Raw genomic sequence first — 22,166 nt, 5'->3', positions numbered from 1 at the left:
GAAATCATCACAATAGGGAAAACAATCTCAGCGCCATGATATTAATAAATGATCATTAACTTTAAGCAGATGCAGTTATTATAATATGTCAAAACTAGACAATAGTACTGGGCAGAACAACTAGCTCTCGGTCAAATGGTTCAGAAATCATATCCAAGGTAACGTCTTCAGACATCTCAGAAATATAAAAATCCTCCATACGAGGATGAGAGAAAGGAATTAGCCTCATTGCATTAATAGTGGATTATTTCACATGCTAGTAGCTTAAAAAGGTCTGTTATTCCAGATTGAGATCCACATCTATTCCACAACAAATTTTTGGTTGAGGCATTGAATACAGTGGAAGACTGGTTTAGCGAGTATGACATTTTACGAATCACATTTTAGCAAGTGATAGCGAGTCTTTCTACTGCCAAATGGCCTACATTTTACATGTAAAATAAATCAGATTTAGCGAGGTCAAAATGTTTCTTCCACCATGTGCACTTGGTATTATGACAGATATTTCTCGAGGGTAATGCAGCACTGAGCAAGCATTAAATATAATTGATTTGTGAATGAAAAACTTTGCTGTTTCAACAAATTGTAGAAACAGCAAAGTTTTTCATTCACAAATCAGTAAGATGGATTTCTACAACGTGAAGGCCTCTACTATTCAGTGCATTAAATATAATGTTTTGTAATACATAAATACAAGATGTGTGTCAGATCTACAACACCTAAAGCCAGTTATGTTCAAGCATTTATATGATTTACTGCCTTGAGTACGCTGTGTGTGCTCCCATTTTACGTGGGAGGAGCAATTAAAAAATGAACCTTTTGCTGATAAGATGGTAGAATATGTTATTCCAAAATATTTGACATTCATATTTCAATGTATCATATGCTGTGTTGGCTACATAAACTATGTTCTAAGCTACCACTCTTTTTAAACAGGTAGTCTACTTGAGGAAAATAGGAAGAAATACTGCCTCAGATGCCACCTTGTGAGTTATGAGAAGGGTGATCAGTGATGATATGGCCATTGACTTTAGCTTAGCTGGTGCTTGCAGTAAGCAATCCTTCATGGGACTTAGATTGACTAGAATTGTTATCCGTAAGTACATATAATATTGGCTTTTTATTATAGCAGTCTAGCTTCTTAATGGAAAAAGTATCTTCTCACCCATGGTTTCTAAATGATTATTTTATAACATAGTCAATGAGGCAATAAGGGCATTGACACTGGTTGAAAAAATGAGTAGAATAAAAAAAGTAGAATGCTAAGTGGTAACTTTTCATTCTCTGAGGCATATTTTCTTCAAAATTATATCTGATGGGTTTTTAGAGAGAGGATACATATGCACTGGTACTGGTGACCTTTCATAAGAATTTCCTTACCTTTCACATGGCATAAACTCATAATCACTTATTTCAGTATAATTTCTTCACTGATTCATGTCCTTTTTTTCATCAATTCTATCAGAAAAGAGTTGAGTGCATGAAATATATTATCTAGCGATTTGAATGTTGGATTATTCTTCCTCATAGGATAATCCTCTAAAATCGCTAGCACAGTAATGGCTGGCACCTGGTTTCGCTAACAAGTGGGCCCTTTTTGCTTCTAAAGCGTTAAGGTGTTTTTCCCCGTCCCATCCCTTCCAACCCTCTCCCCACCCCACAGGCATCATTGGGCTTCTATCGCGGCGGCACCTCTTTCCTTTTTCCTTCCTGTCATATCCCTCCCCGGATGATCGGGTGTATCAGCACGATTGCTGGGTCCCGGCCCTGGTGCGTTGTACCCTCGCACGGCTCCCCTGAGCCCTCATTACTTCTTGCATGAAGTATACATTGTCACCATCATCACAATTAGTATTTCTACTCAAAGTGGCAAATTTATACAAAGTGCAAGATAACAGACTTCTGGACTTAAAGTCTTAATACCTTATGTTCACCAAATTTGTAGATATTAATGCTAAAAATGTGTTTTAAATTCCACAGTGCTTGAAAAAGTGCTTGTAATGGGGAACATGCACGAAATTTGTTTATCATGCTAGTAAGTCTCACTGAATAGACAATTTTGTCATGAGTCCAAATATATAAGCCAAAACTTTCCTAGTATTCCACAAGCTTCATTAAATTCTAATTAAAAGTGCCCGAATATCACTAAAATTCACGTGACCTGAAACACCTTCTGACGTCGTGACCTGAAACACCTTCTGACGTCATTGGACGGTGCACAATTAACTTCGCTGAGAGAATAGAGCGGTAGAGCCTTGAATGCAAGATATCGAAGTAAAAATAGCAATTATTTTCGCCAAATTTGCGTTTGAGCCCCTGCATGGATAGATTTTCTGTCCACTTCCTCAGCCAGTCATCAGTGGATACCGTGCCATGACGTCACGCTCCGATGACGTCGTGTTTTCAAGCAGCCGATGAAGATTAATTTTTAAAGACTCATAACTCAGATAAAAAACATTATTCATCCGCCAGATTTTCGGCGAGTACATTTGAGAAAGGGACCTTTCTATTACAGTACTTTAAAAAAATTATGCATGTTCCCCATTCCATTAGAAGAGTAAATTGTAGAAAATCAAAAGCAATATTTGGCTGAAAAAAAACTCTGGTAATGCAAAAAGTTGACCGTGGATACGTGCTAAGATAAGATTAGAGGGTCTAAACCAGTGGCCGGGGTAAAGGATGGGTGCCACGTTGAGTTGGGTCCCAAATCTGAGGGGCGAAAATACCAGGTAACTCCAACCCAAAAAAGAGCTCCGTACAGAGAGGTTCAAAATATTCTCACACTACTCATAGCACCGAAAACATTTTCCAATTGTAGTAGCCGGCAGGAAAGTGTTAAAAATAATAAAAAACAACAAAATTACCAATCAGTGCAATACATTTCTCATGGGTCGATGACTTCATTAAAGAATAGGAATTTATGCCAAGTACTCGAATCAGTCATTATCTTTTTTCTTTTCAAAATAGATTTCACCAATTTTCTTCCTCATGCTAACAATGGGTAACTACATGAAGAGAGTAACTGGCCATAGGATTTTGTGAAATCTACAGAAATCTCACTACCAAAGAAAATAGCAATAGTATGTCAGGACTAATAATTGTATACAGAATAAAGTCTGTACAAGACAAAAGGAGTTCTAAGAGTATTACAAAATTAATGAAGTTGAGGTCAAGGCATATAAGAAATGGAAATATAGGCAAATTAGTCAACAAATAGAATTTATTAAAATAATGATATTTTTCTTAGTCATTATCATTAAATTTGTTGAAAGCAGAGTTTCCAATTAAAATTAACCAGTATGAAAAGAAACTAACTTCATAGTCAGCCAATCAGACCCATCATGTGATTTCAATTTTGCCATTTCAATCTTGGTCTCATGTGTAGATGCCAAAAATTGAATCTTTGAATACAACACTCAGATCACAATACTGAGGTCAATGATGGAGAATTTGGGTGGATAATAATTGGCTTAGGTTAATGAACGTCGTCTATTCCCTTTCTTTTTCATGAGTACACCTAGGAGCCCAAATCAAAAAGAAATTTCAAATTGAAAATTATTTTTGATCTGAATTCTTAAAGAACAAACAAACCGCTTTCATGCAAGTGGTTGGAGAGCAGTAGGGAACCGATAAGGAAAGTGGAACTGTTGTGGAGTACTATTGCATAATATTACAGTAGACTCTCATTAATACGAACAACGTTATTATGAAGTCCTCGTTTTTACGAAGCAAATCGTTGGTCCCGCGAAAAGGCCTGTCCAAGCTATAGGAAAAGAAACGTTATTACGAAATTTTCATTTTTACGAAATTACGAACCCCAATCCCAGTCCCGGCGGTTACAAAATGAACTTTATTACGAAGTTCCACTGATAAGCTATGGCATTTAGATGGATATTTACTGGGCTAAGTTTTAATAATCACGCCACGTTTAAGTACTCCTTGTGTACTGTGACCAAGAGTGTCATTTATGGTTCTTTCTTCACCATACGCACAACGTAATATAATAAGCTTCATTCCTGGGGAATCATGGTGACAGACTCGTTACTCGTAAATTTGATGTACAGTTAGTTCTCTTCCTATGCACATTCGATTTACGAACTTTCAGAGATGCCAGCATTCAAAAATTTCAAATTTCGAATTTGGCGCCTGTTGCTACGTGGTGCGGCATAGAGGAAATCGTACTCAGGGCATAATTTGAACAAAGTATCATTGAATCCGGTGTGAAGTTAGGAACTATTCAGTGTTTCGCCCGTTGTTCCATGCCGCGGAGAGCGATTTTTTTCGGCTCCGGCTGCGTTGCACGCCCAGTTAGATTAGTTCGTCACAATCGTGAGTTAGGGCACAATTGTCATGAAGTGTTGCATTCTGCAGGACAACCGTACTCCTTGATGCCTTGCATACAGACCAGCCAGCGAGAGTTGTCCGATGACGGCACAATAGGAGGTGCAGATAACCCTTTGCCAGCACGGTTTGCAGCCAATCTCTGTCCCCCAAACACACCTCACACCATCGCCTAGTCATACAACGTTGTCAAATACATTAAGAGTAACGAAATAAGCCTGATCCACTAAAGCATGCCCTTTCTTCGAATCCCCAAAACAAGTGATTCTTCCACTGGGTCCTTCACGCTCGTCGTCCTTTCCGTCTCCTTTCTTCACGGAGCCCTTTATAGGCATTTCACTTTCTTATCTGGAAACGCTGCCCCGACCGAGACTATTCTGCCTGTCATTGGACAACTCTCGGCGGCCGGACCGTAGGTTTATCAACTTAGGAACAAGGTCTGCGAACGCATCTAATTCGTAAATCGGACTTACTGCACTCGGGAGGATATCAACCCTCCATTATGTCATGCCACATGCTGAAACTGAAACAAATTATCCTGTTTATATTGTGGCGAAACGCCTTATTTGTATTCTTGTTTTGTTAAGTGGTTTAATTTTAGTTATATTTTTCTATGTAAGATAAATTTGGTATCAAGGGTATTGTCTTACTATTCAAAATTTGTGCCTCGTTAGACAAGTGAAAGGTGAAAGAAAGATAGTTCGCTCAGTCCCCGCTAACGTCGTCAGTTTACATGTGCGTTGCAGACGACGTTAGTGCGGTGAACGCTGGGTAGGGGAAGAATGGATAAAAGGCCGTGCACGGGAGAGCACAGCTCTCAGACAAAACAACGAACAAGTCAGCAGAGAACAGAACGGAGAGAACAAGGTGACGCACGCTACGGCTAAAACGCACCCGAGGAGGCTGAAGGCTGTGATTAAGCGGAAAGAAGGTTCCAGATCGCTGAGGGGTCGAATTTTGGAAGAAGCACTGGCCACGTGTAGCAGACACAATCAGCCAGCTGCTGGCCCGAGTGGCTTCTGGTCTCGATACCCGCCACCGAGTGAACGAGTAAGCTTATACGCCCATATTTCCCTTCTCGTGCAACTGATCATTGCCAAAGTAGTGTGTCCTTAAAAGAAACCAGTGAGTGTTTCGTGCTCTCTCTCCCCATCTCTCGTCTGAAGAAGAGGAACGATAAGTGATTTGTGTTAATTTCTCATTGTTTAATGATTCGTCAAAAATGCATTGACGATAAATAGTCCTTCTCAAAGAAGCTGACGTGGTTCACGAGTGTTGATTTCATCATTGTAAAATATTTAAATCGCCTCTAAGACTAAAACACTGCTTTTGTGCTACAAAGGTATTACTGAAATATGCGCAAATTCATTGTATGATTTATTTTATGTTCGATGGTTTATTAAGGGTTTCAATTTATTTGTGTTGAAGGGTATAATTTTTTGTGTGTGTTTCTTTTGGAGGGGTAATTCAAATGTCGATGGGGTTATTTCATTTCATTGTATAGTAGTCGGTTCATTAAAAGTCATTTATGTTAAAAGAAAAAGAACCGGAAAAAAATTTATTTAAGGTAGCGATTCTTCTGCCCCCCACCAATTTTACTGTCTTAATAGCAAAGCCAACGGCACTGGTCGCCCGAAATCGACGAACCCTAAAAATTTCTTACGTGTCGTCCCGTTTTTGCTTCCCACTCGTCCTAACGGGTAGCGGAGGAAAGGAGGTGGGGAGGGGTTTTGGGCTAAACAAGACCCGGAAGGCGGGACCGGCACAATATATATTCACACGTAATTAATCGCATTTATCACATACGTTTTTTTTCAACGATTCCTAAAAGAAACGGTCATACGAACTTCGTAATTACAAACCTCTGGTTTTTCGGTCTGGTGAACTTCGTAATAACAAGTCTACTGAATCAGTTTGTTCTTACACCCATAAGTTCCAAATCATAAACTTCAGTTCCACGACTGTTCCAGGTGTGACCTGACAATGGAACAAAGGCCTACATCTTAGCCATCAAATGACATTCTTGGGTAGATACAAAAGGATCAAAAAGCAATAAAAGATGAGTGACCAAGATAGCTATTGGCCTTCTCTGGATCCACCACTGCTGAAAATAAGTCTTTCAATTAGGTGCACAAAGGTTAAGAAAAGACTTCGCTGTTTCACAAAATAAAATATATTTGCGACCGGTTTCGATACAGGGTATCATCATCTGGCAATTATTACAAAGTACAAAGTATCAGTACATCGAATTTATACCCTTGAAGGCATTAGAGGGGCGGTGGAGTGGAGGTGGAGAAAGGGGGGGGGAATGGGGGAGGGGGTAAGGGAAGGGAAGGTAGGTTTGGGAAGTACGTCGCTTGGTACGTGATACTTGTAATTGCCAGATGATGATATGCTGTATTGAAACCGGTCGCAAATATATTTTATTTTGTGAAACAGCGAAGTCTTTTCTTAACCTTTGTGCATCATGCAGGAGAATCACCATGTTACGCCAACCACCATTGCACTTTCAATTTGGCATAATATAAGAATACTTTTACAGCATGAAACACAAAAATTATCTGAATGTTATGAAATTTGTCATCAATTATGCACTCTTGAAAGAGAAATGTTGATACTTGCATTTATTGAAATTAGTGAAGTACCGATAACAGGTTAAAATCCACAGACATCCTACTGAAATGATTGAATTATAGTATGTCTCAGCCCCCTCTCCCTAAGAAAACTATACAGAAAATTGAACAGATTTTTTGAGTCAGGATATGCAGGAGCAAAGCAAAACAAAAATTGTAAATTATTACTAGAACAACAAAAATTGTAAACTATCAGAAGAATAAAAAATAATATTTTTATACTTCACAAAATTAATCAAGAAGTAAAACAAAATATTGACTAACTTGAATGGTAGTCACTACTTGCTCCTTCTTCTTGTGCACAGCAATCATAAACAGAATCCCGCAGATCTTTTGAAAATAGGTAGCATGATTCCTCTGGTTCAGTTCCTTAATATTCACAACATATGAGGCATCATAAGCAGAAACCACATTTTCCTGATGAGCCTGAAAATAAAATATTCAGTCCACGATCAAGAATTAATATTTACTTTAACCCTAATACGGGCAAGGTGAGTCTCTTGGACTCATCGCATCACATTTTTGAGAATCTTATTATGTTATTGAAATGTCAGCATGTTGTAAATTTTTTACTTCTTCTAATTGTATATTTCCTATAAATTAGAGTAATTCAAACTTCTTTCGGAATGAAAGTAACTTAGAAATAATTTTTTTTCCCTGAATTCCCAAAAATCTGGGCAAGGTGAGTCTTTTGGACTCCCCTATTGGAAAAATTCAATGGGAAGAAAATTCAATTGAAATTTTCAATTAAAAAGTGACAAATTTCAATTGAATTTTTTTCAATTGGAAAAAAAATTCAATAGAAAAATTTTCCATTGAAAAATTCAATTGAAATTTGTCACTTTTCAATTGAACATTTCATTTGAAAAAATTACAAATGCATAAATACATCCAATATGGTAAACTTATTATTAGGTAGGATATACTTAACATCTAAATTTCACAAATCTCGAATAAATAAACTATGTGAACAAAAATTAAAGTTGAAATATCTTTAGAAGCAGTGTCATGAAAACTTTAATTGGGCTTTTCCACATGTTACATCACTTCTCACAATCATGAATAGTTATCAAAAAGCTGTATAGTTTTGCCATGATTATCAGAACAACAACTATACCACGAGAGCCACATCTTTTACCAGTTCAAACAACGTTGAATAGTTGTCGAAAAGAAAACGTTTTTCTGCGATTAGCGATAACAACTTCACCAACAAATATCTCACACGTCTTTATCTAAGAAAGGCTTCTTTAAAATACTAATAAATATAATTCTGGTTTAGCATTAAGCCAACATAACTTGCTTTTCACAAGAGAAACATGTCACTCAAGTTTATGCAAGAACACGGGAATTTCACTTCACACAAACAAACCTGCGTGATACACACTATTCCGACAATGCTAGTAGTTTTTTGTCGGCGACGTAACGCACGTACGCATAATTAAGATATATAAATATGCTTACATTTTAAACACAAACGTTAGTATAACCAGTCAAAAAACTGGAGGAAAATGATACATTACTAAATGAACACACTACAGCACAACAATCACATCAAGACTTCCACTATATCACTGAAGAAACACACGAATGACCTAAAACAATGCTGTGGGGATCAAGCACAGGTTAAATAACAACGATACTAAATAGTCTTTTCTCCACAAGCAAAAAATTAACCACAACTGACCACAACCCAGTCAACCATGTGCACGTAAACATATGAATAATGGTATAACGGTATTTTCTATTTGAATTGAACATAGGAGAATCCAATTGAGTATTTGAGATTTCAATAGGATATTTGGGAATTCCATTGAAAATCTGAGAATTCAATTGAATATTTGAAAATTCAATTGTATCTTTTCTTCGAATTCGATTAATTTCCTAATATTCAATTGAACATTCGTATTTCCAATTGTAAATTTGAAAATTCAATTGTATTTTTGGATATTCAACTGAAAACAAGGAAATTCAATTGAAAATTGGCATTTTCAATTGATCTCAATTGGAATTTTCAATTGAATCGGCTGATTTTTTCGAATAGGGTCATGATGCTGGTTACTTTCTTCTGTGCTTATACATCCTCCACCCCTTCTGAGAGTACTAATTTTATTGAATCATTGTTTTGAAATAATGTAGCCAGATCATGGAAAATATTTCACACTAATTATACTTGCTTTTTATATTTACAACATCATAACAAACAATAGCATGGTTAGATGATGTCTGATTTTATTTATGTTTGGACTCATTCTTTTGTAAATTTAAGATAGAATGCTAATTTTGCTACACCGTGAAGAACGACACTACCATAAAAAGTGCATGTATTTGAAATGTTTTGCTCAATAACTGGCATAAGCTTCATAACATGGTGACAGTATTTGGGATCGCTTAGGGATTATTGAGGAAGGTCATCATTACATACGCTGGAACAGGTGGGGAGGGGCGCTAATCCACCTGTTTTGATGGGAGCTTACACGAAGTCACACATTTTCTCTTCCCATTTTTGTTTCTTGCACGCAGAGTACATACATATCTCTATGAATAACGAATTATTTTCTACGATGGGTTACATTTTATTCTTCGTTTGTCATTTCTTCATCCTCTATAGACATGTACAAAAGAGTATACACATGTTTCATAGTCTAGTCATTTTGCTATCGAGCTCTTCTCATGTCACATTACCTTCCCGCACTGTGATCGAGACGTGAAGAAATCATTCCTGCTACGATTTGAAGACTGCGTTTTATACGGTATGTAGCGATTTTTTTATTATTACTGCTCTTGATCCTAGTGGTTATGTATTTCACTTTTGAGTACAGTGAGTCCTCGTTCTACGTCACCCCTTTTAACGTCATTCGCGATGACGTCACGAAAATTTTGAGACCGTCATTCGTTTATCGCACCTACGCTTTGCGATAACGTCATGTCCTTTAAATTTCGCGCGGAAAAAAAAGGCGAAGCGGCGGGCGTTGCAGGTTGTTCGTTTTGTGGGCGGTAATAGTCTGTCTAAGCAAAGTGTAAAACGGTGTATTTATTCTTAATTGCGACAATGGTTTTAGCAAAAATTTATGCAAAATGAATTCTTGCGTAGGTGCGCAAGGTTTTACTTGACATAATGGTTTTCAGGAACCTAAAAAGTGATTTCAAGGCATTTTTCCGCGTAGAACTCGGAGTTTTTGTAGTCACTTTTTTTGCCGAGTTCACAATAATTTTGGTTCCTGTAACTGCAACGATGCTTCAGCGATGATGATGCCGAGGCGACGCTCGCCTGGGCGACCACCATAGCGAAGCCAAAAAGCAAATGCTGGAAGATACAAAAATGGAGAAGGATTTACGTCACTGCTGCTATTGTTGTTGATGAAGACAGGAACTCGTATTTATGCGATGGTTTAGCATTCCCACCGTAAAAAATGCCCCAGATATGATACGCTAACATTTTTTCGCGCAGGAATTGTAAGGTCTAGGAGCCGATATTCACTTTTTACATTGATTCTTATGGGATATTATGCTTCGATTAACGCCATTTTGTTTATCGTCACATTTTTCAGGAACGGTAAGTGATGTTAAACGAGGACTCACTGTACTTATGTAAACCGCTTCATTTTCTCTAGTCCGCTCATTCTTGAAGTAATAAGATTGCTGTCGTCGGTTCCCTACTTCCAGTGATTGCCGGAGCTTGAGCTTACTGTATTTCAAGGTACCTTTCCTGCATAACGCATTTCCTCAACAGTAAACTAGTTTTTCATTCTTATTTCATAAAACCGGAGCCATGTTCAATCACAAAATATTTGCCTGTTTTTTTTCTTGGCAGGATGTCAAGCATTAGTGAAAAAGAAATACAAAGAAATTTAGAAAATTCTTCATATGAAGAAATCGATGGTGTTCCTGATATTCCCAATGAATCTTCAGACTCCAAAAGTGACCATGAAAGTGAGGCAATCCTGATTGGAATAAAAATATGCTCAATAAGAGGCGAATATTCATCCTTAGCCTTGCAGAAGGACCAATCCACAAATCCAATCAAGCTCATTGAAAGGTCTCCGACACAAGCAGCAATTGGGGTTTTTTATGCAGAGGTAGAAAATAATTCCACCAATGAAACACCAAGGAAGAAAAAGAGATGTTTCATGTGTCCAACAGCAAAAGGTAGAATGCAAAGACAATTTTGTCATGTATGCCATAGGCAAGTTTGTAGCGATCACAGTAGAAAAAGTGTTGTTTGCAAAAAATGTAAAAAGTAATGCGCATTTAACAAATATTTGGTTTAAATTGTCAATATATTGTAAATAATCGCTATGTACATGTGACGATAAATATTATGTGTTTTTATGTTGTGAAAACAGAAAGAATTAGTCAAAAGAGTCTACTGTACTCGCTGTTTGACTATGTATGAAATTAGTAAGTAATGTAAAAATTTTGTTAAAAAAGTAATAAATTTTATGTTAAATGATTCTATAGTGCACAATATGTTCAAATTGATGTGAAAAGTAATATTTTTCATTGTTAAATAGTTTAAATTAAAAGCATAAGTTAAAAGAGTCCATTGGACTCACCTTGCCCGATTACGTCAGAAAAATATGTTGCCCGTATTAGGGTTAATATAAAAATTTAACCCTTATATACCACACCTCAGCCCGGCCCCATAGCCGCCACACGGGATACTCATTACCTCACGCTGAAAAAATCTAGTTATACAAAACATATGGCTACTTTAGGACTTCTAATCGGGTGGTTCATCTTCGATGAACAGTTCTTCAACAATCCTTATGATTTTTATCAGCCAATTTATAGATGGTGCTCTACCCCAACAACACACATTTGGATAAACAAATGTTTTTATGTTGTATTTTCATGGGTCGCATATATATGTATTTTTATCATGTATTACATCTGTAATGCAAATCATACACATGCAAAAGTGGTGCGTGCTACACAATAAATACGTTTGTATTTTTGAAATTTAGATACATTGATAAATGTGGTCAAAAATACACAAAAAATACATATGTATATTTCATGTAATCTTGGGTGGTGGATTTGCGTGGTGCCTTGTGAAATGTTCATTAACCCTTTCGCGCCGGATCTTCGTTGAAGGAAATTCTTCCTCAATACGAGTCTCTTGAAAGTTTTCTTTACTCCTCTGTACGAAGCCTTTCCGCGTCGACTAAAGGCAGTAGGTCCCTCCCGAAACATTTTTTGACCCAACTCGGTGGGGCGCCGATCCTTTTCCTCGGCCTCTGTCCCAGACCCCAGAGGGATTAAAAGCCCCTTCCTAGCACGAGTCCGCGGTCAACTAGCTAAAATATTAACGCAGAATATATGCAAATACTTGTTGTTCATATCGATTTTTTTAAATTCAAAATGAATTCCGTGTTTTTTTCTGAGCGTGCAGAAATTTTAAACGAAGTTCTAACGTTTATATAGACGGATTTAGTATATTTACTAGTTGTTCGATAACTCTGTTGATATTAACGTTAGAATTTCGTTTGAAATTTCCATATGGTCAGCAAAAAAAGATGAATTCATTTCTAGCATTGGATTTCAAAAGTAAGCAACAAATATTTTTTTGGAAAACACACTGCAAATAACAGTAGTTGACCGCGTGGAGAGGATAGGAAAGGGTCGACCTGAGCGGCCGAAGAAGGGACTGGTCTCGCGCTAAGGCGGATCACGAGGGGCGACCGCGTCCGTGGGTCTATTGTGTCCGCCACGGTCACTTTTTTCGACCTGTGCCGCACAGGCGCGGCATTAGTTGGTTATGGTAGGAAAATTCACGACGCACAGGTGTGGCATTCGTAGTTGAGGGGAAAAAATCCTCGCCGCACAGGTGCGGAATTCGGCACGAAAGGGTTAACACTTTTTCCAGAAATAATAATGAACATGGCAAATGCCAGGTTTCCTTATTTCAATGATCATTCATCCATTCCAATTTTTACACAGGAAGTTTAAAAATAAATCATATACAGGTCAAAGTGAGCGTAAAAGAGTAATAAAAGGCAGCCATATTTATGTTAATTTGTAAATACACGCGAAATACAGACGCATATTACAAATGAAAATTCAGTTTCCATCCCCGAAATATACACATGGAAAAATGGTTCACAATAGATGAAAAATATTTAAAAAAGTTCCTACACAGAGCAAAAGTAAAAGCGAAATTTAATTTTTTAAACAAAATTTTAATATAACTGATAAAACAAGAAAATTAAATTTTCAAATTTATACTCCACTGTCACGATAAGCAAGGGGAGTGAGCGGAGAGGGTGATACAGTTGTATTCATCACGGTATGCCCAGCTCTTCTGGCATCTCGTTTGAGACTACGAAGATGAGTGATTGGAGGAACTCTGGCATCTGTCCTATTAACCAAAAGAAAATCAGTACCATCCCTACTTAACTAGCTACTGATTTGTAGTTATTTTACAATGTTATATTTGTGTGTAGAATAATACGTATTGGCAGATTTGACATAGTGTTGTAATTCTCGATAACCGGTGTGCATTGTGTACTCAACCAGATGCTATGTTTTGCTGGAAATCTGCTTCCATCCTGCACTTTATTGCAATTTGTGCAAGCCAGCTCCAACATTTTCCTGTCACTGGATAATCAAGGTAAGGTATGATTTCTCTTTTATTGTGGGTGAAATGATTGATAGCACAGTGAACCATGCACGTAGTTTTCAATAGTGTTTCAAGAGATTATTTTTGTACCCGCATTCTTCAATTTTTGACTAAAGATGTGCTACTATACCATTAAAATCTTCTATTTATAAGTAATTTGGCAAAAATAGGCCTGAATACAAGTGGCTCGGACAACTAAGAGATCAGTGAAGAAGATTGACACTACATGCATTTGCCAATTAACTTCTTTGTGAAGGCCAGAAAGCACGTGCGAATCGAGGGGGTGTCAGAGGTGACTCATCGGCTCCCTTGGTGGAGAGCAGCAGTGGAAATCATCGCCAAGAGGGAAGCAGCTCCACTCAAGCAAATAAGAACTGCACGAATGGAGAGGGAGTTATGATGGCACTTCTATTTAAAAATTAACCCATTATTCCCCAGACTGTATGTAGGGCTTTTAAATTCGATGATAAATGAAGAGCAAACTTAGTGCATGTCCACAGTAATTTTATTTGGTACGACGCGTTTCAGCGACCTTACTTCGCTATCATCAGGTACAAAATGCCATATTTTCGTCAAAAAGTCATATATATATATACAATCATGCAAATGGGAGGGGTATATTTATGAGTCGGCGGAAGTGGGAGAGGATTTGGGGGGTAAAGGATGGGGGAAGGGGGTGGGGAGGTGGTTGGGATATGTAAGGATTTGGGGTTCGGTTGAAGGTTTGAGAGGGGGGAGGGCTAACAGCGGGGAATGACTCAGGAACTCAATGTCATTCAAAAGATTTTCCTTGCGTTTTCTCCTCCTGGTGATTTCCCATTGCTCGAGTGCGTCGAGCCGACGTCCTTTTCCTTCGAAGGCCAGTATTTTAGGTTGGAAACTGCATGAATGGTTCTCGTTGATAAGGTGAGTGGCTAGCTGGGATTTGGTGTCTTTCACCAAATGGCTGGTGGTACAAATAAAATTACTGTGGACATGCACTAAGTTTGCTCTTCATTTATCATTGTATCATTATGTTCCACAACATCTCGCCGAACACCATTGAATACAACTTTTAAATTCGGTTTGTTTCGCATTTTCTGATTTATTTTGGCCAAATTAAGATGAATTTTTGGAAAAATATTATATAAATCATATTATATGACTTTCACATTTCTGCGTAAACGCAACGCAATGGGAAAATTCCCATAAATAAATTAAAAAAGTAATTCTTTAAAAATTAGGTTACATCTTTCATTTTTTAACTTGATTTGCACACTCGACATCTTCCCCGGGAGTTATCAGTATTCCTTTAGAGGAAATTCCCCATTCTGCCTTTCAAGGGACATGCAGGGGTATGAAATTTTTCCTAGGGTGTCTCATATGTGCGCATCGATTTTTATGCCAAACGCCATGAGTCATAAAAATACAATTATATAAATGAAAATGTTTGTGGAAATGACAAAATTAAAACTAGAGATACTTAAAAGAAGTCAGTAAATCGAAGAAAAAATTATTCTGAAGTGGAAACTTGTTCTGAGAATTAGGATTCAATAATGTTGCGTTTACGCAATGCTGGGGATTAATGGGTAAATCCAATTTAAAAATTCATTGTCTCAAAATTGGCAAATAGGTGAGAAAACAGTCATTAATAAAGCTCCAGGTTTGCACGACGACCGATAGCCATGCCTGAGACACCTAAAGGGCCTAAAAGCAGTTATTTTGTACGTTGAGGTTTTCAACCCAGAAAAAAATGTTTTCTTAGGTAAAGAAGGTTTTTGGAACCCTTCGTACAAAAATGTCAACCATTTTGTTGTATCTCGATTCTATCATGCCAAAACATTGCCTCAAAGGCACCTGCCGCACACGCACACAATCTCCCAGCCACCTGCCAAGCTGTGCACTACTTGATACGTGGGATACTCCTCAGTCCCGTGGGTCTTCCCTCCTTCCCCTTACATCCTGGCAGAGTGGAGCTAGAGTGAGTAATAATGACAAGTTGAGGACAATGTGATTCATTTTTGAATTGAATGATCAATTTTTAGACAATGAATTCAAATTAGTCAATTTTTAGCTATTGAATTAACCTCAAGGTTAAAAGCATAATAGTAAGAACTAAACTAACATAATAGTAAGAACTAAATAGTAAAAATGAAACAACTCACAGATATTATGTGACTGGCCATCGTTGGAATTCGACCCACCCAGCTGCAATTCCCATGGTCACAAGTACAGGATATGATGTCTTTTCTAATAATTGTCTTTCCACAGGATCCAGATCGCCTGACTGATGAACTTCGGCGACCCTTCCCACCTTCCCCCCTAAAAGGATGTATTTTTGACGACTTTATCCGAGAAGACTGGCTACGTCGTTTCAATGCCACCACTGGAGTTCCTTTTTCAGTCTCATCATTCCCTGATGAATCCAGGGACGAACTATTCCGACGTTTTGTAGAGGATTTCTGTAAACAATGAAACAAAACATGATGGTAAATACAAGCCTAAAAATATACATAAGCCCGGCAGAACCATATTCAAATCATGTATGACCCCAATTCAGATTAATTTGGAAAAAGATATGATTGAAAACAAGATAGCTAAATCTCTGGAATAATGATTTAAGAACAATTTAAATGGATTAAAATGAAATACTAAAACATTTTGCATTATAATCCACGGTATGCACAGAAAATTGCATAAGATAACTGAAAAACTGAAGCTGCCCAAGATAATTTACATTAATGAAGGGAAAATAGCCAAAAGTGATTCTTTATTTACTATCTGCCCATTTTAAAACCAATTGGAGAAAAAGAAGAAACATGCAAAGATGAGATCTACAAAAATTTTTGCAAACAATTTCGAAGTAAGCAAATGTTTGGGACCTTAAGGTTTTCATCAGGACTAAGTTTCATTGAATCAAGCATTATATATTGGTTAGAGATCTTTTTCTGTCCCAAGTTGTCAACAGAATCCTCAGGAGCATTGGCTTTATTACATCCAATTACAAATAAAATATCTAAAAAATGAATATTTGAAACTTATTGTTAGATATATGTATTATGGCCATTACTAAGTCTTTCAAAATTTTAATGACCATACATGCCTGCTGGAAAAGCCTCAAGCATTTTTTTCACCAAGCAAACACATGAATGCAAAATGGACACAAGAATGCAAAATGAGAAACTTGTTTGACTTGATTACCTGGATTCTGATCATTTTGAAAACCTTAACACAGACATACAAAAAAATTACCAGAGAAATTTTTAGACATTTTAAAAACTGAAGACTTAGTACAACTTACCCCTGCCGAAGTACTGCTTCCACTTGCATTTCTTTTATCCTTGGAAGGACTGGCCAAGGACGTATTGTCATTTTTGGAGCCATCACTTTCCTCGCATGCTGATTCAGCTTGGTCTTCAGTCAGCGTTTCATCCTGGACAGGCTCCTTCTTCCCCTGACCACACGAGCTCCCAGGTGATGTAGGATTATCACTTTCCACACCGCCTTCCTCACCCATCTTAGCAGACATCGCAGACTCCCCTTCATCCTCAGCCGAGCCCATCACGTAGTCATAGATGTTCGGGAAAGCCAATCCTTGCTCATCTTCCATCTCCAAATCTCCTTCATCAGGAAAAACTCCCTCCATACACGAATTCTGTACTCCCTCCAATTCATTACTTACGGGTGAAGATGCAACCAAGGGATTTTCAAAATCATTAGATGTTGATTGGGCAGAGGACCACATACTTTCCATTGAGTTTGGGGTAATGTAATTTTCAGCACATGGCTGCTCTTGGAGGTAACCATCTGCATTATCATTGGAAACATTTGTGGAGTCCATTCCTGCACTGTTTTCCTGCCCTGAACATGGAGAATAGGAGCTTTGGGCATGATTAGTATATGGTCCCTGGCCATAACGGTAATCATAACAAACCCCCATCGAATGATTGTACTGGGAACTTTGAATGGGAGAGGAGAGGCAAGAATTGGAATTTACCAGGGTCTGGTAAGTAGCAGACTGGTGCGAATACTTGGCAGCATCACTATCAGAGCATGGTAGAGAATTATTATTTGGTGCTGCAACCCCATAAACTGATATTCCACGAGTGTTAAATCCAGAATAATAATGTGGAGAATGACAAGTTTTCACTGAGGGATATACACTGCTCCAGTAATTCATACCAGATTCTCCACTGTAGGGCATATGTTGAGCATCTCTGGAAATTGGTTCTTGGGGACACTTGGAAGCCTCGTGGACGTTCACTTGAGAATTACTTAGTTGCGTGCTGAGATTTCTGCCTTGTTCAACTCCTTCCCTCATGGAATTTGATTCAGCTGGTGAAGGATTCCCATCACTCCTCTCCTCACAGCATTGTGGTGATTGCTGCGTTTGAGGCATGCTCTCCGTTAAATGACTCTGCTCCGCATTCTGCACACAGTCAGCTGAATGAGTCAACGGTGTTTCACATGAATTTTCAACCTCCAGATTGCTTTTTGAAGAGTGACAGGAAGACTGAGATCCACTTTCAGAATAATCATGATAAGAAGCCTTTTCCTCCAAGTTTTCAGGGTGCACTATCGGGTCTTTGACCAAAGACGAATTACCCAAAGAGTTATCCTGGGGAGTACGACGGGAGGGAACTGTCAAATCGTGAGCCACCACTGAATGACCCACAGGAGCATTATTATTATAATTGAGAGCCATACCTTGATAATGCCAGACAGAATTTATGTTGCCAAACCCAAGTTGGGATTTCTTGTGCATATCCTGGGATCCCATGCCTGTGCTCACCGAACTGCCATTCCCCCAGCACTTGGCAGTATTATTTGACAGGGCAGGAGACTGGGACCCGGCATGAGACATGTGAGTACCATGTTTACGGCTGGGATCATCCAGTGGGCTTGCAGCGTATCCATTGTCTGTTATTCTTTGGTTGGTAAAGATGTTTTGCCCATAAACTTGAGATAATGACTGCTTTCCTACGGATGGATTCACGACTTCATTAGGTGTCGCATCAACCTGATGTGGATACCCATAGTAAACCGAACTACCACCACTATCATGCTGACTGAAACATGGTTGCTGAAGGTGTGAATAGGAACTAGGTATATTTGTGTAGTGGGTCAATGCAGTGTAAGCAGGATGAGAGATGGCATACGGTGTAAGATAATTACTCTCCGAAGTCATCTGGGCTGGTTGATGGATGGCTGAATACATGTGATCACTCTGAGAAGATTCTTGAGAGCTCGAACCAGAATCCTGACTCATAACTGAAGAATAATTTGAAGAAATTTGAGGATTTGCCAAGTATTTATAATTGTCCGTTTCAGATGAGGAGGGATACTGATTGGTGCTGATAGTATTATTAATATTATTATTTTGTACAGGAACTGTGGAAACAATTCCATAATTGTTGATAGAACTGCACCTGAAGTTGGTTTGGCTTTTCAATTGCAGGGCCTGCGATGAGCTATTGCCTATTAAGATGCTGGCTAAAATGCTTTTTGACGAGATCGCAGGACTGGCTTGTAGTGTGTACCTGAATGGATACGGCACCTGCAAATCAGAAAAATAATTAGGTAACATCAGTGAAGTAGCAGGATTTTGACATGAGGGGTTTACCGGAGATTTAGGGGCCCTTTCAGGGAATATGAAAAACACACCAAGGGCAAATGGGGGGATACTGATTGTTGGGTCCTCCCCCCGAAAATTTTGGGAAAAAACAGTAATTTTGCATGAATATTTATTAAAATATATTTATTGAGGTCATCTTACTTGTTTTTGGTGACTCTTTTAAAGGCTCACGGAGGGTTTAACCCACAAAGGGGTCAATGTTACACTGTAACCATTCTCTTCCTTCAACTACTTCCATCTTCGATTCACAATAAGGCCTACTCCCTTTCATTATATCTAAAAATCTTATTCGTTTCCTTACCCATTCCTCATTTACCCAACATTCCACCGATGCTGAATTTCTTTTGGGTTTCCCACCGGGTGAGGTTCTCCATCTCTGCCAACTTTTAGATGGCTGTCATCCATTGTCTCACTCTCTCAAAAAATCTCACAGTACGGTGATGAATGCAAAGTGATCTATTTATGTGAGTAAACTTCTCTCAGTTTCCCACCGGGTTAAAGGCTTCATAATGGCCATGACCAGTAGCCCTGATGATGAGCGCCGAGTCGGAGCTCGAAACATCGGCCATTATGAAGCCTTTAACCCGGTGGGAAACCCGATAGAAGTTTACTCACATCATTCGCCGGGAAAGCATCAAATCTTTCCTGATCTATTTAATCTCGATATACCGGCCAACCAACATTGCTCAGGAAGGATAGTACCCAGAGAAGGGGGAAACTTGGAACTAGGAATTCAAGGTCATATTGACCTCTCAATGGGAAAATAGGAAAGAACTAATGAAGAACATCGATTTGATAGAATGCACAGTTAAAAGGACAACAAGGTTATTGGTAGGCCATTTACCAGTGAATGGTGAAGTTGAGAGAAAAGGCACTATTGGATCGGGAAGATGGCAAATCGGCCTCCACCTTGCACACACTGTGCACAAAGCTATAAAAACATGGTAGAGTGAATGGGGATGTTATCCGAAGATGGGAGAGTACCCAGAGGGTAGAGAATGGGTGCTATGTGGTCATGAGCGCATGTATATTATACCCCACTCCACAACATTGATTGTTATGTGAGTCCGTACGAGCGCAGATCAAAAACTTTGTGTGAACTCATACCCCACCAAAAAGGTATGCACCAAGAGGATTAACAGTTACGTGTAGAATCCTACCTGTTATGTTTTCCCTTTCAACATGTCAGTAGGTGTGCCTACCCGGCAGGATGTCCAAATACAAATGTTGTATGACATGACGTAACAAACCATAATGAGGAAACGATGCAAAGGATGGGTTAGGCACAACCAGAAGCAGCACTGCAGGCTTTGGAAGCATGAGATGCACTTATGGAATAACTTTGGTCATAATCCGTGCAGCCATATGCAATTGCATTGTGGACAGACAAACAGACATCCTCTTTTATATGCATATAGATAGAAGATACATAAGGATGTTTGCAATTAAGTACGTGTACTAGTGATAAATAGAATTTTTGAGTCGTGAATTCGATAGACTGTACCATCACGAATATAAAATTTTGTAAAAAAAACACAAACATTATCTTTTTTCCCCTGTGAAAATCAGATAGATCACTATGCCGTCAGTGACGCGAGTGGCAATTTCCTTAAATCCATTTAAATGTGCGGAGGATGACAATTATTATTATTATTAGCCATTATTAAATGGTCAAATACAGAATTCTATTTTCTAATGTTTGTCAACTGCCTTCAATTACGCGTACTTTTTAACCCGCCACAATAAATATAAAATCGCCATTTATACAGAATGCTTCGGATGTAGGAAAAGTGATAATACACGATAAAGATTCGTCCACACGACTCACCACGAACGATAAGCAGGGCCGTCTTAAGGGCCGGGCAAACCGGGCAACTGGCCGGGGCTACGTAACTAGGGGGGGGCGACCTAACGCACAAAGAGCAAGGGAGTTTCCCTGGACACCCCGTTTCATTGGGAGGTATTCCATACCAAACTCCCGGGTAGGGGGGCGGCACAACCACAGTTCGCCCGGTTAAGTATTTTGCATAGAGCCGACCCTGACGATCTGCAATGCTCACACAAGACAGATACATACTTATACAACATCAGGCCCAGAACTAGGGTGGAGCAAAGGGGGAAAGTGCCCCGGGCGGCAGAGTTCATGGGGCGGCAAAATTTTAAACGTTTAATTATTACAAAGTTTTCAGTTTAGAAATCTATTTATTTTTTCTAATTAAATTATTAAACAATAATTATTAAAAAATTCAGGAGAGAAGATGTTGAACCAGCTATACAAAATCATTAGTGAAATGTATATGACAGGTGAGATACCAAAGGATTTCGAGAGGAACATTATAATCCCTATTCCTATGAAGAAAAGAGCGGAGAAGTGCGAAGATTTTAGGACCATAAGCCTTACTACACATGCATCAAAGATACTGACAAGGATCATCTATAGAAGAATAGAACGAAAAGCAGAAGAGTACTTGGATGAGGACCAATTTGGATTCAGAAAAAACAAAGGCACAAGGGAAGCAATATTGGCCCTAAGACTGCTCATAGAAAAGAGAATGGAAAAGAACAAGCCAACATTCGTTGCGTTTGTGGACTTGGAGAAAGCATTTGACAACATGGATTGGAGAACAATGTTTGGAATCCTAAAGGAAATTGGGGTTCTTTATAATGACAGAAGAATCATCCACAGTTTATACAAAAACCAAGTAGCCGTGATAAAATCAGGGCCCAGCTGTGAAGACTAAGAATTAAGAAAGGAGTGCGACAAGGCTGTACATCGTCACCCGTAATTTTCAACGTTTACATTGAAAAAGCCATTAATGAAATCAAAGAAAAGGAATTGGGAGTGAATATCCATGGAGAAAAAATAAGCATGCTAAGATTTGCCGATGACATAGCCGTTATAGCAGAAACAGAGAAGGATTTGAAAAATATTCTGGTTAATATGGTTAGGGTAATGAGT

General features: G+C 38.5%; 1 protein-coding gene across 2 annotated transcripts in view; it reads right to left on the bottom strand.

Annotated features, from left to right (window-relative positions):
* Nucleotides 1-22,166, bottom strand: part of LOC124159345 — a 38,945-nt gene that overhangs the window by 1,564 nt on the left and 15,215 nt on the right. The window contains exons 3-5 of one of the 2 annotated variants that reach the window (XM_046535101.1): nt 16,874-19,129; nt 15,738-16,034; nt 7,239-7,400 (exon numbers count right to left, since the gene is read on the bottom strand). In XM_046535101.1, coding sequence (XP_046391057.1) covers nt 7,239-7,400; nt 15,738-16,034; nt 16,874-19,129 — 2,715 coding nt within the window. Of the gene's footprint in view, nt 1-7,238; nt 7,401-15,179; nt 15,549-15,737; nt 16,035-16,873; nt 19,130-22,166 lie in introns of those variants that run through there. The other variant, XM_046535102.1, reaches the window with a different exon arrangement.

This window comes from Ischnura elegans, chromosome 5 (assembly GCF_921293095.1).
Source record: "Ischnura elegans chromosome 5, ioIscEleg1.1, whole genome shotgun sequence".
NCBI lineage: Eukaryota > Metazoa > Arthropoda > Insecta > Odonata > Coenagrionidae > Ischnura > Ischnura elegans.
Note: the sequence above shows the minus strand (reverse complement) of the source record. Positions and strands in the feature narration are given on the sequence as shown.